Raw genomic sequence first — 13,676 nt, forward strand, 5'->3', positions numbered from 1 at the left:
TGGAGGAATCCAATGCAATTACGTGAGGAAAAATAAAGTACAATGTATTTCAAAACAATGTGTATACACACGAGTTATACAATTCCAATACTAAGTGGGTGCAGAACGCCGATTAAGAAAGATTTTCATCGCAAGACAGGAGAATGCTGTTTTCCTCAGTGCTCTCCGTGGGGGGGGGGGGGGGGGGGGGGGGGCAGGTTCCGAAGGAGCCCGACTCGGCTCCGGCAAAAGAGTGGATTCCAGGTCCGGAACAGGTTGCGCAGTGGATCACCACCCGCCTTGTTCTCCAAGGACAATCGCTCCGGAGATTTTTTCGGGGTTCCGAACAACATGCTGATCCATAGGTCCTGTTGAAGGCAAACCTTCTGAAACATCGGAGTAAGTTTTAGCTTTACCCTTCCACTTACCCATTTCACTTCAGAGAAAATCAATTTCCAAACAGGAACTTAAGGAAAAACTTTAGAGGGGTCCGGAGCTCTGTGACTAGCGTGCAGCCATCTTGGAGTCCCTAACCAGATCAGATATAGTGGGGGATCCAAATTTGGATAGGTCCCATTCTGCTGGAGGAGGGGGAAAGTTTGGTGTCACGTCCTACGAAGGTAAGAAAAAAATTTAAGACAAACCGCGATGTGAAAAGGGTTGTTGGGGGTCTGTGTAATTTCATTAAAAACCTGCTATACCTTTGACACGTCTGGGCAATGAATCTTTCTGAAATCTAAAGATATTAGACATCTGTGAATTTTTGCTGCCCCATCATTTGTTGCTTTTGATTACTAGAAAGGGTAAAACATTGGGGTTTTTTTTAACTCAGAATTACATCTTTCGGAAGCTTGGAGAACTTTACGTCTGCTTGAAAGGGATTACAGTCACCTGTCTCGAGCCTATGCTACTTTTCCCAAGGAGAGATTATGTTTTGACATCTGTCAATGAATTTTCTAATGTACTAGAAGCAGAAATTGGGAAAATTAAGATCTCGGACCACGCCCTGGTATGGATCATGTTGACAGGGCAGGAGGAAAAAAAAAACTCTATTAGACCAAACTGTAAATTTCCATTTTTCTTGGAATTCATGTATTTCAAGAATACTTAAAGTCCAAATGGAGAGATTATTCCTCAAACAATGCGGTCCTGGCTTGGTACGCAGCCAAAGCTGTCCTAAGAGGGGGCATTATTTCTTTCTGGCAGTTGCCAGTACAGCTTTACTTGTCTGTGCAAGCAGCATTGAATACGCTTCTGCACCAAAGGGCTAAAAAGAGCATAATTTATTGTAAGTTTAAATTATATCAGCAAGGTAATAAAGCAGGGAAGCTGCTAGCTCAATGAATCAAATCATCCTCAGGATCCCGCTTTGTTTCTCATTTGAAGCCACAGGAGGGCGCTGTCTTGAACTCTAACCAGGGGATATTGAAAACTTTTGTGGATTTTCACACACAATTGTACACCTCAGAAGGCTACAATGATGCAAAGTGTAAGGAATTTTTTACAGAATTTAGGTCTGCAGTCCTTAAAGGAGAAGCATTTGCTAAAACTAAATAGACCTAATAGCATGGAAGAGATCTTACTAGGTATCCCATAAGCCTAAGCCACCTAGACCCAATGGATTCTCGGGCGCGTTCTCCAAGAATCTGGCAGAGCAAATTTCACCTCTGCTTTGGAGAACGTTTGCTTCATTAATTGATAGAGGATGCTTTCCTAGGGAATTTAAGGTGGTGATTATGGTTATACCTAAACCGGGAAAGGATCTTACTGAGGATATTGCCCTAATTTTCACCAAACACTGCTAGCCAAGATCTTGGCAGATTGTTTAGCTCTTGTTTTGCCAGACCTTACTGCTTCAGGGAAGGTGAGGTTTCTGCCACTGTGAATGCCACGTACACCGTTGGCTGCATTTACTTTATGCAGTGCTAAAAAGTCTTCCCTTCTTGGTGGTGAGTTTTGATGCCGAAAAAGCATTTGCTAGAGTGGAGTGGGATTATTTGTTTAGGCTGCTGGAGTATATGAGGTTAGGTAGGGGATCCGTTTATTATATAGAGAACTGGTAGTCGTAGTAGTGGCAAACGAAGAGGGTTTGTCAAGATTTGTAGCGAATAGAGGAATGAGGCAGGGCTGACTTTTGTCTCCTTTATTGTTCCTTTTATAGCAATGGAACCTTTGTTGCGGTCAATACAGCAAGACCAAGGAATAAGTAGGGTAGCTTTGGGAACCACCGTATTTAAATATGCAGCATTTGCAGATGACCTGTTAGTGGTTTTGTGCAACCCAGTCTTTTCCTCTTAAAAACACTGCTAAATAAGGGGGCTTCTCAGGATTCAAACGCAAAAAAGATAAGTCGGAAGCCCTTGCACACCCCGACAGTCTCAGAACTAGCTGGCTGGGGGAATTTCCTTTGAAATGGGCCCCAGGTTCTTAAAATATTTGGAAATTAAGTTATCATTAGTTTTGGGTCAATACTATGAGTTGAATATACCATCTTTAATCTTCTTTACCAAACATAAGTTGAATATCTGGCAGAAAATGCCACTTCCATTGTGTGGCTGAATAAATCTCTTTGAGATGGTCCTATTTCCCAAATGGCTATACATTTTGCAGCTCCTCAATTGGTATCAAAATTTAAAAACAAAAATAAATTAAAAACACACTAGACAAGATGGTAACAAAATTTGTTTGGTCTGAGGAGACATCATTGGCTGAAGAAACCTTGGTCACAAGGACGGATGGGTTTACTAGATATGGAATTTTATTCTTTGGCCAGCTTGCTGAGGATATTAAGGCACTGGCAATTTAATGAATGTGTGTGTGTGTACATATATTGATTGTGATAAGGCAGTGATGTCAGATTTAGAGACATGATATGTATTACAAGTGATAGCAAATCACCTAGCCTCAGGGTTGGCAAGCTCAGTGCTGGTAGCTCTGCTGCACTGGGCTTGGAGGAAACACACTTACGGAGGTGGATGGTAGATGCTTGCCGCTTCTGCTGATTCAGGGGAATCTGGATTGTTCACCCGGCTCCCAATCTAGATGTTTTTCATATTGATAAGCCAAGGTATTACACAGATTCAACAGGTCTTGGCAGAAGACAGTAAGCTACTGACTTTCCAAGCACTAAAAAGTGAATTTGCTCTAAGGGACTCCAATGTTGGTTTTTTTTTTTAATTATTTGCAATTACATCACTATGTGAGCTTACTGAAACAAGACGGTATGAACCTGAATCTTGTTGAATCTATTGAAAAAAATTTTCACAAAGCGTGTATAAAAAAAACAAAAAAAACCCAACTTGTTTTCTTGTATTCATAAGGAGTTGCAAAAGTTGCCTATAGATTCATCGATTGGTGGTCTGAGGAATAGGTGGTCCGAAGAGAGCGAGTTTGCTATCTCTCAGAGAACTTTACTTGCTTGTTTCAGAAATATGAAAAAAAATCTCCTCCAAGATGTACCTTAAAGAGATGCAATTTTAATTTTTTACACAGGGCATGTGTCTCTCCAGCTGCTGCCTTTAAGGCACATATTTCTCAATCAGAAACCTGTTTAAAATGTTTAAAGGAGAAAGGTAAACTAACTCATGCTTTTTCGTCATGTCCCGTGATCTTAGTTTTGGAAGCAGATCTTGCATAACGTAGGAACCCTTTTGGACTGATCCATCCCGCCTAGGCTGGAAGTGGTACTTTATGGAATAGAACTGTTCAATTATGTGGGGAAAGAAGGAGATAAATATTTTGGTTAAAAAACTGCTGACAGAGGAAAAGGTTGATTTTATTGGTGTAGAAAGAGGACTGTGCAATGGTATAACTGTGTACATGATATAATGTTTATGGAATCAAGGACAGACCATACATCCTTCAAATCTAAGAAAAAAGTTCCTAGACACTTGGGATAAATATCTTCAGAGCCTCTCAGGCAGGTCTCGAAGTTTGATTTTGAATACTTTGTAACTCCTTGTAAACATGTACCTTGTGATTGTTAAAACTTGAGTGTTTTGGCTAAACATATGTAGGGAAGGTAGGTTAGAGTTGGGTGGTATATGGGGGAAGAATTGAGATCTGGATGCACCAGAACAAAGGCATCTAGGTCTGTTCCTTATATTTGTTAAGAGATAGATTTGGAGTGTTTAAAGGGGGAAAAATTGGGGAAACCATCTGATATGTGAGGAATAATGCTTGCTTAAAATCAATGAAGTTTTTATATACAGTGGTTGTATATATAAGGACTTATATTGTTTTCATTTCTGGCTTTGTTTGAAGCATTTTGCTGTGTTATCTTAATAAAGATATTGAATATAAATTTAAAAAAATAAAATCAGAAAAAATAGGGAGATATATAATGCTGTTTTTTTTTCCTGGATATTGTTTCATTCATTTAATTCACTTAATAGCTACACTCCTGTAATGGCAAGCACAGAGGCCAGCCCCACATGTGCCCTTACCTTGGGAGTGTGCCAACATCGGTAAGAAAGGCCATATCAGCCTGGAGACATGGGGCAAGCCCCAGTCACCCGGCAAGTTCAGGCAAACTGCACTTCTGACTCAGGGAGAGAGCAGGCTGTCGGCAGGCAGAGAGCCAGGGATCTAGCAGAACCTGCATGTATGGTGTGTCACAGGCGTTCAGAGAGCACAGGCAGGCACAGGTGGACTGACAGAAGCATCTCAGACCCTCACCAGAGGGGCTGCAACTCAGTCACGGTTCACAGCCTCCCAAGCAGTCAACATGACAAGTTCACATCAACAGATTTTTGTTTATCAAATTTGAGTTGACGGGCATTAACTATCTTGCCTGAAGCACAATATAGTGGAAGAGGATGTGGCTGATGTAGTAGCACCACCCATGTATGCATCCACATGTGGCAAAAGTTGACTCAAGGTCATCAGAAACAGGCTGAGGCAGTCTTGGTCCCCCCCCCCCCCCCATCTCTATGTACCAACTGGTATTTCCTGCTTTTCTTGGAGATACAGGAACTAAAAATGTCCCATAGATACAGTAGAGGGAGAAAACCCAGAGCTTGCTTAACCTATGTCAGGAAGAAAGAGTACAGGTAACAGAATACAACAGCACATAAGGAGCGCCAGACCATTCAATCTATGTCTACCCTTCTCATGCACAGATCATGCTCGATATGCAACTTTACCCCTCATTCCCCCACCACCGAGGATCCTCTCTTCCCATCCTAGGCTTTACCCCTCAGCCCCCAGTGCTTACCCCAGATCTTCTTGAATTCTATCAATGGTTTTGTCTCCATGCACTCATTACCCTCTCTCTGATGCTTCTTTATGCTACTCCTGAGTCTATCACTTTTCTTTAACTGCCCCTCCAAAGTTCAGGGCAGGGTACAATAATCTACAACTTGGAGCCAGATTTAATGCAAATAAACTGCCAAGCGGAGAATACAATCTGGAGGAGGAAACTAATTATTGGAAAGCTTCAATAAAAAGGGTTTTAAAAAAAAATGATTTCTTGATTAGCTGAGTCTTGAGTTCCAGAACTTCCTTTCCAGGGATGTGCCTCTTGCACATTTATATCTTGGAGGTATTTGTTTGCCCCTATTTTAACCTCCTGCCCAGTGCCCACCACCTCTTCTCTAGGATCTGCACACCGAGGTCCCTAAACCTCCCCGCTGCACCATTTCAACAGCTTCCTCTCTTCTATTTATATCCCTTTTGGAAATGCAGCCTCCAGACCAGGTCTCCTCTGCGATCTGTACAGGGGCCTTAACGCCTCACTTATCTGCTAGAAGTGTGTGGAGCCCTAAATCAGTAGCCTTAGGAAATAAATGATTTGAAACAGGAGGTTAAAAAATAAACCATACCCCATAAACCATGTTAATTTCCTGGCAGAGCATGGAGTCACTTTAAGTTGGAAGCAGAAGCTAGCCACCAAATACTTTACTCAATCCGCATGCGGCAGAGAACCCTAAAAGGTGTAGGTAGGAGCACAGCAGGCAGTGCACACTGCAAGAACTCGGGTCTGGCCAGAATAGGTAGGCTGTGAGGGAAGACCAGGACCTGCCTGAAGCCACCCTGCCCCCACCCCTACAAAATCTTTATTCAGTGGATCTAGAAATACACAATGAATGAATATCAACATCCTCCTAATAAGTATATCATGAGCCTTCTCAGGGTGGGAAAGGATGGAGGATACAGCGTAGCCATGGATTTCTGTACCATTACACTTCAACCTGGCACACAATTATTGAACTCTTTAAAAAAAAAATAATTTCAGCTTAGACCATTTATTTGACTATAGCAATCAGAAAAATTATTAGTTTTCTAATAATAATGTTTAAAGACAAAGGGGATTTTACTCCTGTTCAAGACATGGGAAACAATGATGATGTAGGTAATTCAGTATAATCTATGTCTTTAAAAATAAAATTTTTTTTAAAGACTAATCATTTTTCTCATGTTTGCTAGAGACAAGTAAATGGTCATAGCTGAAGTGATTTTTTTTTTTAAGAGAGAGTTTGATTAGATTTTTCACTTGGTTGGTGGTCTTGAAATAATTAGTGCAGTTAATCATTGACCATGGTCCTGCAGCTGCCCATGGAACTGGTACATACCCGTGCGAGTTACACATTGATTTCTTGAAGTTAAGCCCCAAGCTTCAGGCCTGAATTTGTGATTAGGGAAACAAAATTCTGGAGGCAGCAAGGTTACTGCCTTCCCCCAGCTCCCTCTATCCCCTACCCCACAGATCACTGATCCTTCCCTTCTATTCCAGACCCTGTCCCGGAATTCTAATCCTTTCTCTGCCCTCCCCAACATAAATATCCAAAACCGAAAGTCCACAATAGGATTATCCAATCCCATCACTGCAGTCACAAAAAAAAAAAAAAAAAAAAAAGTGTTACAATTCAGATATGGAAACCTGAACTTTCTCTTGCTTACCCCCAGTATACCAAACTTGCCACAGTTTCAGGACAGGTTCCATCAGAGTGCATACATTGAAATAAAAAAAAAAAAGACAAAACCTAACAAACTTATTTGAATGGTCTCTTACAGCCACCATGAAAAAAAGGCCAGAATCTGGGATGGGGAGGGCAAGGTTGGGAAAAGTTATTTAAAGCCCACTTGGGAGTCTAACCTGATTGTCATAGTGATGGTGGGAACAAATATCCCATTGGCACTAGCAGCCTTAATGCACCTCCTCTGACTGAAGCTGGTATGAGGTACCAGAGCGGGGCTGGCTTGCGGGTGCCATAGGAGAGAGCAAAAGGAAACCAGGATGGTGTGCGCACAACCAGAGTTATAAACCTGATGGAGAAGAAGGAGTGAAAACCAAGAGTTTTCAAACTCCTGATCTGTTCAATTTATTCTATAGAGAGAATTATACTTTGATAATGCTACCGCTGTTGTAAAATGCTGTCTTAGTTTGTTAGTTATTTATGATTTCCTACGTATGCATCTATCCCTGCCTCTCCATGCATCAAGCACACTCTCTCTCTATCCTTTGCACGCTCACTTCTCCCATTCTGCGGATCCATATTTTTTGTAACTGATTTCTCTTTCTACTTCTCCCTGTTTTTGCATTGTAAACCGGCATGATATCTCTGACGAATGTCGGTAAACAAAAGCCTTAAATAAATAAATAAACAAACAAACAAACAAATAAGAGTTGCTGTCATGAGTTCTGGGAATAAAACCTGTGTGTTTTTCCCAGAAGCTGCTATGCCAAAACATCAGGTGCCCGAGGACAAGAACATATCTTGACCAGAGCTTACATTTCTTTGGGGGAACGGCCTGGAACGCAGTTCCAGCACTTCCTTTCAGACCTGAAAAGCGAAGCAGCAGATGTGTTCTACTGTAGCCTTCAGGGAGCCTGAAGCAAAGAGGAGGAGCCTGAAGCAGACAGAGCAGAGGACAGCCACTCTGCCACCTAATCCAGACACTTCACACCTGTTCCACCCCCCTCCCCAAGTGAGGGGCTGTGGCGAGCAGAAGGGGGCAAAAGACTGAGTGAGAGGATTGAAGAGTCTGTGGGTTTTGTGGAGGGGGGGGGGGGGGAGGAATTGACCAAGGGGATTGAAAGTGTTGTGGGCTGTGAGTGAGAATCAGAGGGGGGAGGACATCTGTGACTGAGGTGATCGAGTGGGCAGGGAAAGAGTGAATGATGGAAGGGAGAGGGATAGAAGGTGTTGCTTGAGGAAGGGAGAGAGGACTAGAACGAGTGAGGAGATCACACAGTGCCGCTCCCTTCCTCCCCCCGAGGAGGCAAAGGGCATATGCTTTTGAATTTCAGGTTGCCCCGTATGCTGTCTGAAGAGAGTATACAGTAATGCCAGTCTGTCCCTGTCCGTCTCCCAAGACAGAGGATAGCCAGCTCACTCTAGCTGAAAGAGGAGGCCTATGCCTTACTGGCCAAGAAGGGAGGGGAGGAGAGTTGCTGGAGGGATGGGGAATGGTTCTTGAGGACCAGCAGGGATTGGGGGAGAGCTCTAGGACCAATGAGGGAGGCTCATGGGGGTGGAGAACCAGGATCTACAGGGTACAGGTGAGGTGGTAGAGAGGCCTCCATTCTATCATCCTCCTCCTCGCCACAGTGACCCTACAGCTGCAGCATCTAGTAGTGTTCAACACCCAGTTGTCCTTCACCTACTAGTGCTTACTGAGCACTGGTGGGCAAAGAATGGCTGAAGATTTGAGCACTAGTGGGGCGGGTGATGGAGGATCGCTGGGATAAGGAAATGGGTGACAAATGTATGTAAGAGTACGCATGTGTTTAGGAGACAGTTCACACCAGGCCCTGACCCTCCCCCCTCATGTAGTCACACCCGGCCCTGGACGTGTTCCCCCCCACTCTACCTCCCCTCTCCATAGTTCCACTTCATTTTTATCTATAAATTACACCCTGATCCTGACCTCCCTAGTGTACTTTCACTCTTCCTCAATCCAATGCTTCTCCACATGCACAAGAGCACTGCAAAGGAGGGTCTAAGGTTCAAAGTATTCGCTCTTTGGATAAAATGTCTCCACAGCTACACATTAGCATTCACCCACTGCCAGGGAGGAAGAGGGATGGTCTTTTATTCCATTTATTTTAAATAATCCCCAGCTCAAAAGCATGCTGAGATTTGTAGTCTTGCTTTTCATACTGAAAGTCTCCTTCCTCCATCTAGGAAGCTTTGAAGGAGCTAGTTTATATGCCCTGGTGGGGAGCTGCTAAGGGTTCCCAATTGCTGGAAAGAGAAGCAAGATCTGTCCTAGCTCTTCAATTTATATCCCACAGGCCAATACAGTAAAATCGGCGGGAGAGTCGGCGCTCCAAGGCGAGTGCCCGCTCTCCCAATGTACGCCCAAGCCACTCTTCTGGGTGCGCGATGAAGTATTTAAATGAGGGCCCGCGGTAAAAGGAGGCGCTAGGGACACTAGCGCGTCCCTAGCGCCTCCTTTTTGAAATGAGCAGCGGCTGTCAGCGGGTTTGACAGCAGACGTTCAATTTTGCCGGTGTCGGTTCTCAAACCCGCTGACAGCCACAGGTTCGGAAAATGGACACCGGCATAATTGAGCGTCCATCTTCCAACCCGCGGGCCACAGGCCGATTTTTTATTTTAAAAATTTTTTTTTTAATTTTGGCGCCTCCGACATAATATCGCTATGTTATTAAGTCGGAGGTTATTTTCCAGGTGCCGGCAGGCGTTAATTTCTGAAAGTAAAATGTGTGGCTTGGCTGCACATTTTACTTTCTGTATCACGCGGGAATAACTAATAGGGCCATCAACATGCATTTGCATGTTGCGGGCGCTATTAGTTTCGGGGAGGGGGGGGGGGGGGTTGGCCGCACGTTTTCAACGCACGATCAATCGCTGGCTAACGGAGCGCACTGTACTGTATCGGCCTGCCAGTTAGAAAGCCAGCACCAGCTTCCACTCTTCCTCCCAAAATACTGCTAACAGACAGCCAGTTCTTATTATAAAGGTTTAGGTAACAAAAGAAGCAAAATATCTGAGAGTAGACATCCTCACACCTGCAAATGTTTCTCCTTAATAATAAATAGTTGCTAATTAAATTTTAATGAAAAGTTAGTCAACTACCCCTGTCAACAAGGAGGTGCATACTTAATGCACAATGACTACATCTGGCAGGTTTTTCTCCATTTCATATGGAGACAACTCATTGGTTTAAAAATTAGACGAAACTGCAGCTTTCTCCCCACCCAAATATTTGTGAGCCTAGCAGCATCTCTCCCCCCCCAAAAAAAAGATGGAAACTTATATGCTCTATAAGTAACTATCTATGTATATGTTTATAAGGGTGCATATTCACATACATACACTTATCCTATTTTAGGGTTCTCTAACAGATATACCATTTTAGGTACCCACATATTTTTATTTAATAACCTAGATCCTATATATGAATACATATATTTTACTTTGTTGTAAGTCCCCTCTAAAAAGCATGGAGCCCACACAGAGTTCAAAGGGGGCTTTAACAAAGGCCTATCCAGTTCCCACTGCTTTGGTTGTCTCCCTGGAAGATGAAATAATATCCTTATTCATAATAACCCCACCGTGTGTCTATCAGGGGCCATTCGTGTCTCCCGGAGAGAAAGGGCTCTGTAAGACGAGGAGAGGCAGCTCTTGTGCTCAGCAAAACATTGCGGACAGGATGTACCGGCAAAGCGCAACCTCCTGATGACAAACAGCACCAAAGCATCCCCGCATGCTCAGGGGCTCACAGTGGGCGAGGCTCGCCAGGGAGGCGTTCCTGACCAAAAATAAATATACTTAGCCACCCCCACCCCCAAGCGACTTCCAGGAAGCAGGGACTCCTAATCTCCCCGGCCCGGCTCACCCCAGCGGAGGAAGTCGGCGACGCTCTTGTCCCGGCGGAGTGGCGGGGAGTCGCTGCACTCCTGGTACAGGCACAGCAGCACGTCCAGCAGGCTCTCCACGCTCAGCCACTCCTCCTCGGTCGCTCCCCGGGGCACGAGCAGGCGCTCCAGCTCGCGCAGCCGCTCCTCCGCCGCCATGCTGAAGGACTTCCTGCACCGGAGAGCTGCTCCAGCTTCTGGGGACGGCCCGCCCCCCGCCTCTGCTTCTCCGACTCCCGGTAACTCTCCGGAAGAGCTGGCACCGGGGCTGCACGCGCGCCGCCTGCTCCCGGGATCGGGGCCACAGGGGGACTCGCTCCGGAGCTTACCTGGGACGCGGTCGGGGAGAGCTCGCGCCTTCGCCCCGCCCGCTCCACAGTGAATAACGAGGGCGGGCAGCCAAGCCCCGTGTGCAGCTCCACCCACCCCCTCACCAAGGGCAGGTGAGGGCCAGGTGCGCGCTGTCAGGAAGTGCTGGGAGACACCACCTCTACATAGCTAGTAGATACTATATATAGATCTATCTCTCTCTCTATATATATATCTATATAGATATATAGCTAGTAGATTATATATAGATATAGATATATAGTATCTATCTATATAGATATATATCTATATAGATATATAGCTAGTAGATACTATATATATATATATAGTATCTATCTATATAGATATATATCTATATAGATATATAGCTAGTAGATACTATATATATATAGAAAATATATATATAGAAAATATATATATATAGTAAATATTGTGCTGTTCAATTTCTCCCCTTCCATCCCAAGTTTATTTTCCTTGTTTTTTGTAACTTTCCCTCTCCCTTTTTCTGATTCACTGTATTTAAAGTTCAAGGTTCTTATTGAAAATATTGTTTTTTACGTTACGTTATGCTTTACACTCCTTGTTATTTGTAAACCGGGTTGATGTGATGCCTATCATGAAACTCTGTATAACAAAAACAATAAATAAATAAATAAATAGAGAGAGAGAGAGTATGTATTAATAATATATAGTATCTACTATATATATAGTATCTACTAGCTAAGTATCGGTCGATCGTTCCCATTAATATATTGCTATCTACATTTTAGCCCCTACACCTCCTGCATACACATATACATCAGTCTCCACTTCTTATATACACACATACATTATCCCCCACACCACCTATACATACCTCCCACTTTGAGCCCTGTTGGGAAAAGCAGGTTAAAGAAAATATATTTGAGCTGACAAAAAATGTACACATCATGCATACATCATGCATCCATATACATATATGTCTTCACCACCTCCTCATAAAGGGCATTCCAGGCATTCATTACCCTTTCTATGAAAAAAATATTTCCTGACGTTCCTGAATCTTCCCTCTTGAATGATACGAGGCAGATGGCACCTTGAAGCTTCACATCATGACCCTAGTTCTACAACTTCGCTTATGTTGAAAAAGTTTGCCTCTTGTCCACCATTAATACTTTTCAGGTATTTAAATGTCTCTTATCATGTCTCTCCTCTCTTTTAGGGTATACATATTTAGGTCCTTCAGGTGCACCCTTCCCCCCTAGTCCAACTGCCCTGCATTCATTCACACATATATATACATCACCCACTCATCCTCACACATATATCAACCTCTTACAGACAAACACACCAGACACAAACAACTTCTCAAATGCACCCACTCACACATATATCAACAGCCTTACTAGGTATTGGGGTAACTGGAACGAAGCAGTGGTTACAACCCTAACAGCAGTAGAACAGCTGCATCAGGCTTCCAAGAGGCCGGGGTAACCTGTGTGGAGTGACCATGGCTTAAATGCAAACATCACTGAGCATGGACTGAACAGCAGTCTTGTTAATTTCAGTGGATTGTTACAGAATTTGGTAATAAGACATGGAAGGGGCCCTGAGTAAAATATTGGTCTTGTAAGAATCAGAGGATGAAGACAGGGCTCACCAAGAGAGGCAGAGGAGGCCAGCAGTGTAACGGTTTTTGGACATGCTTGGGATAGGTATGGAAGCCATTGGTGTGGAAAGGGCTGAGAGAGGGGGAGCAGGTGTTGGTATACATAACATAGTAATGACGGCAGAAAAGGACCAAATGGTCCATTCACTCTGCCTAGAAGCTTCTTATGGTAGTATCTTGTGCGCTGTGCAGGCTACTTCCATATTTCTCTTAAGGGTAGCAATGGGAAGTTATTTGCTCATTTATCCAAAGTGATAGAAAACTACATATTTTACCTCCACAACTTGTATATATACATGCACATAATCCCTCCCCCATACACATGCACATAGCTATACATACAACTCAGCTCTCCACTTTCTACATAAACATCATACACACTCACATACATCACCTTACCATATTATACATACACATAACCCCCCAAACATATATACAGTATATACCCTTGTCTCTGCATACTCACATACATACATCCCAATGTGTATGTATACATATACAACTCACTCACACCTCATTAATACATACACACACCACTCACATTCACTCATACATACATAATCCTCTGCATAGCTACTCATGCACACACAAACCCATGTATGCACACATACCACCACCCACCTCACTCACCCTCACACAGCCTCTCGCACATTCACTACTCTCATACTTCATATATATGTACACACACACAAATATACAAGCCTCTGCCCCCAATAACACACACACACACACACACACAAACCAACACCCTTAACAAATCAAACATAGACACAGGTCTTCCAATGCTCCTTGCTTCTGTCCTGCTTAGCTTTAGTCTCGGTGCTGCATGATGGCCTGCTCTACCTAGATTGGGGTGAATCGGTGCTAGTTATGATGCCGGACCTGTCAAGCGTG

General features: G+C 43.7%; 1 protein-coding gene across 2 annotated transcripts in view; it reads right to left on the bottom strand.

Annotated features, from left to right (window-relative positions):
• Positions 1-11,245, bottom strand: part of CDC42BPG (CDC42 binding protein kinase gamma) — a 217,607-nt gene extending 206,362 nt beyond the window's left edge. The window contains exon 1 of one of the 2 annotated variants that reach the window (XM_029611052.1): positions 10,786-11,245. In XM_029611052.1, the coding sequence (XP_029466912.1) occupies positions 10,786-10,963 (178 nt within the window). In that variant the 5' untranslated portion in view covers positions 10,964-11,245. Of the gene's footprint in view, positions 1-10,501; positions 10,628-10,785 lie in introns of those variants that run through there. The other variant, XM_029611053.1, reaches the window with a different exon arrangement.
• Positions 11,246-13,676: the final 2,431 nt, after the last annotated feature.

The sequence above is a fragment of the Rhinatrema bivittatum genome, chromosome 8 (genome assembly GCF_901001135.1).
Source record: "Rhinatrema bivittatum chromosome 8, aRhiBiv1.1, whole genome shotgun sequence".
Classification (NCBI taxonomy): domain Eukaryota; kingdom Metazoa; phylum Chordata; class Amphibia; order Gymnophiona; family Rhinatrematidae; genus Rhinatrema; species Rhinatrema bivittatum.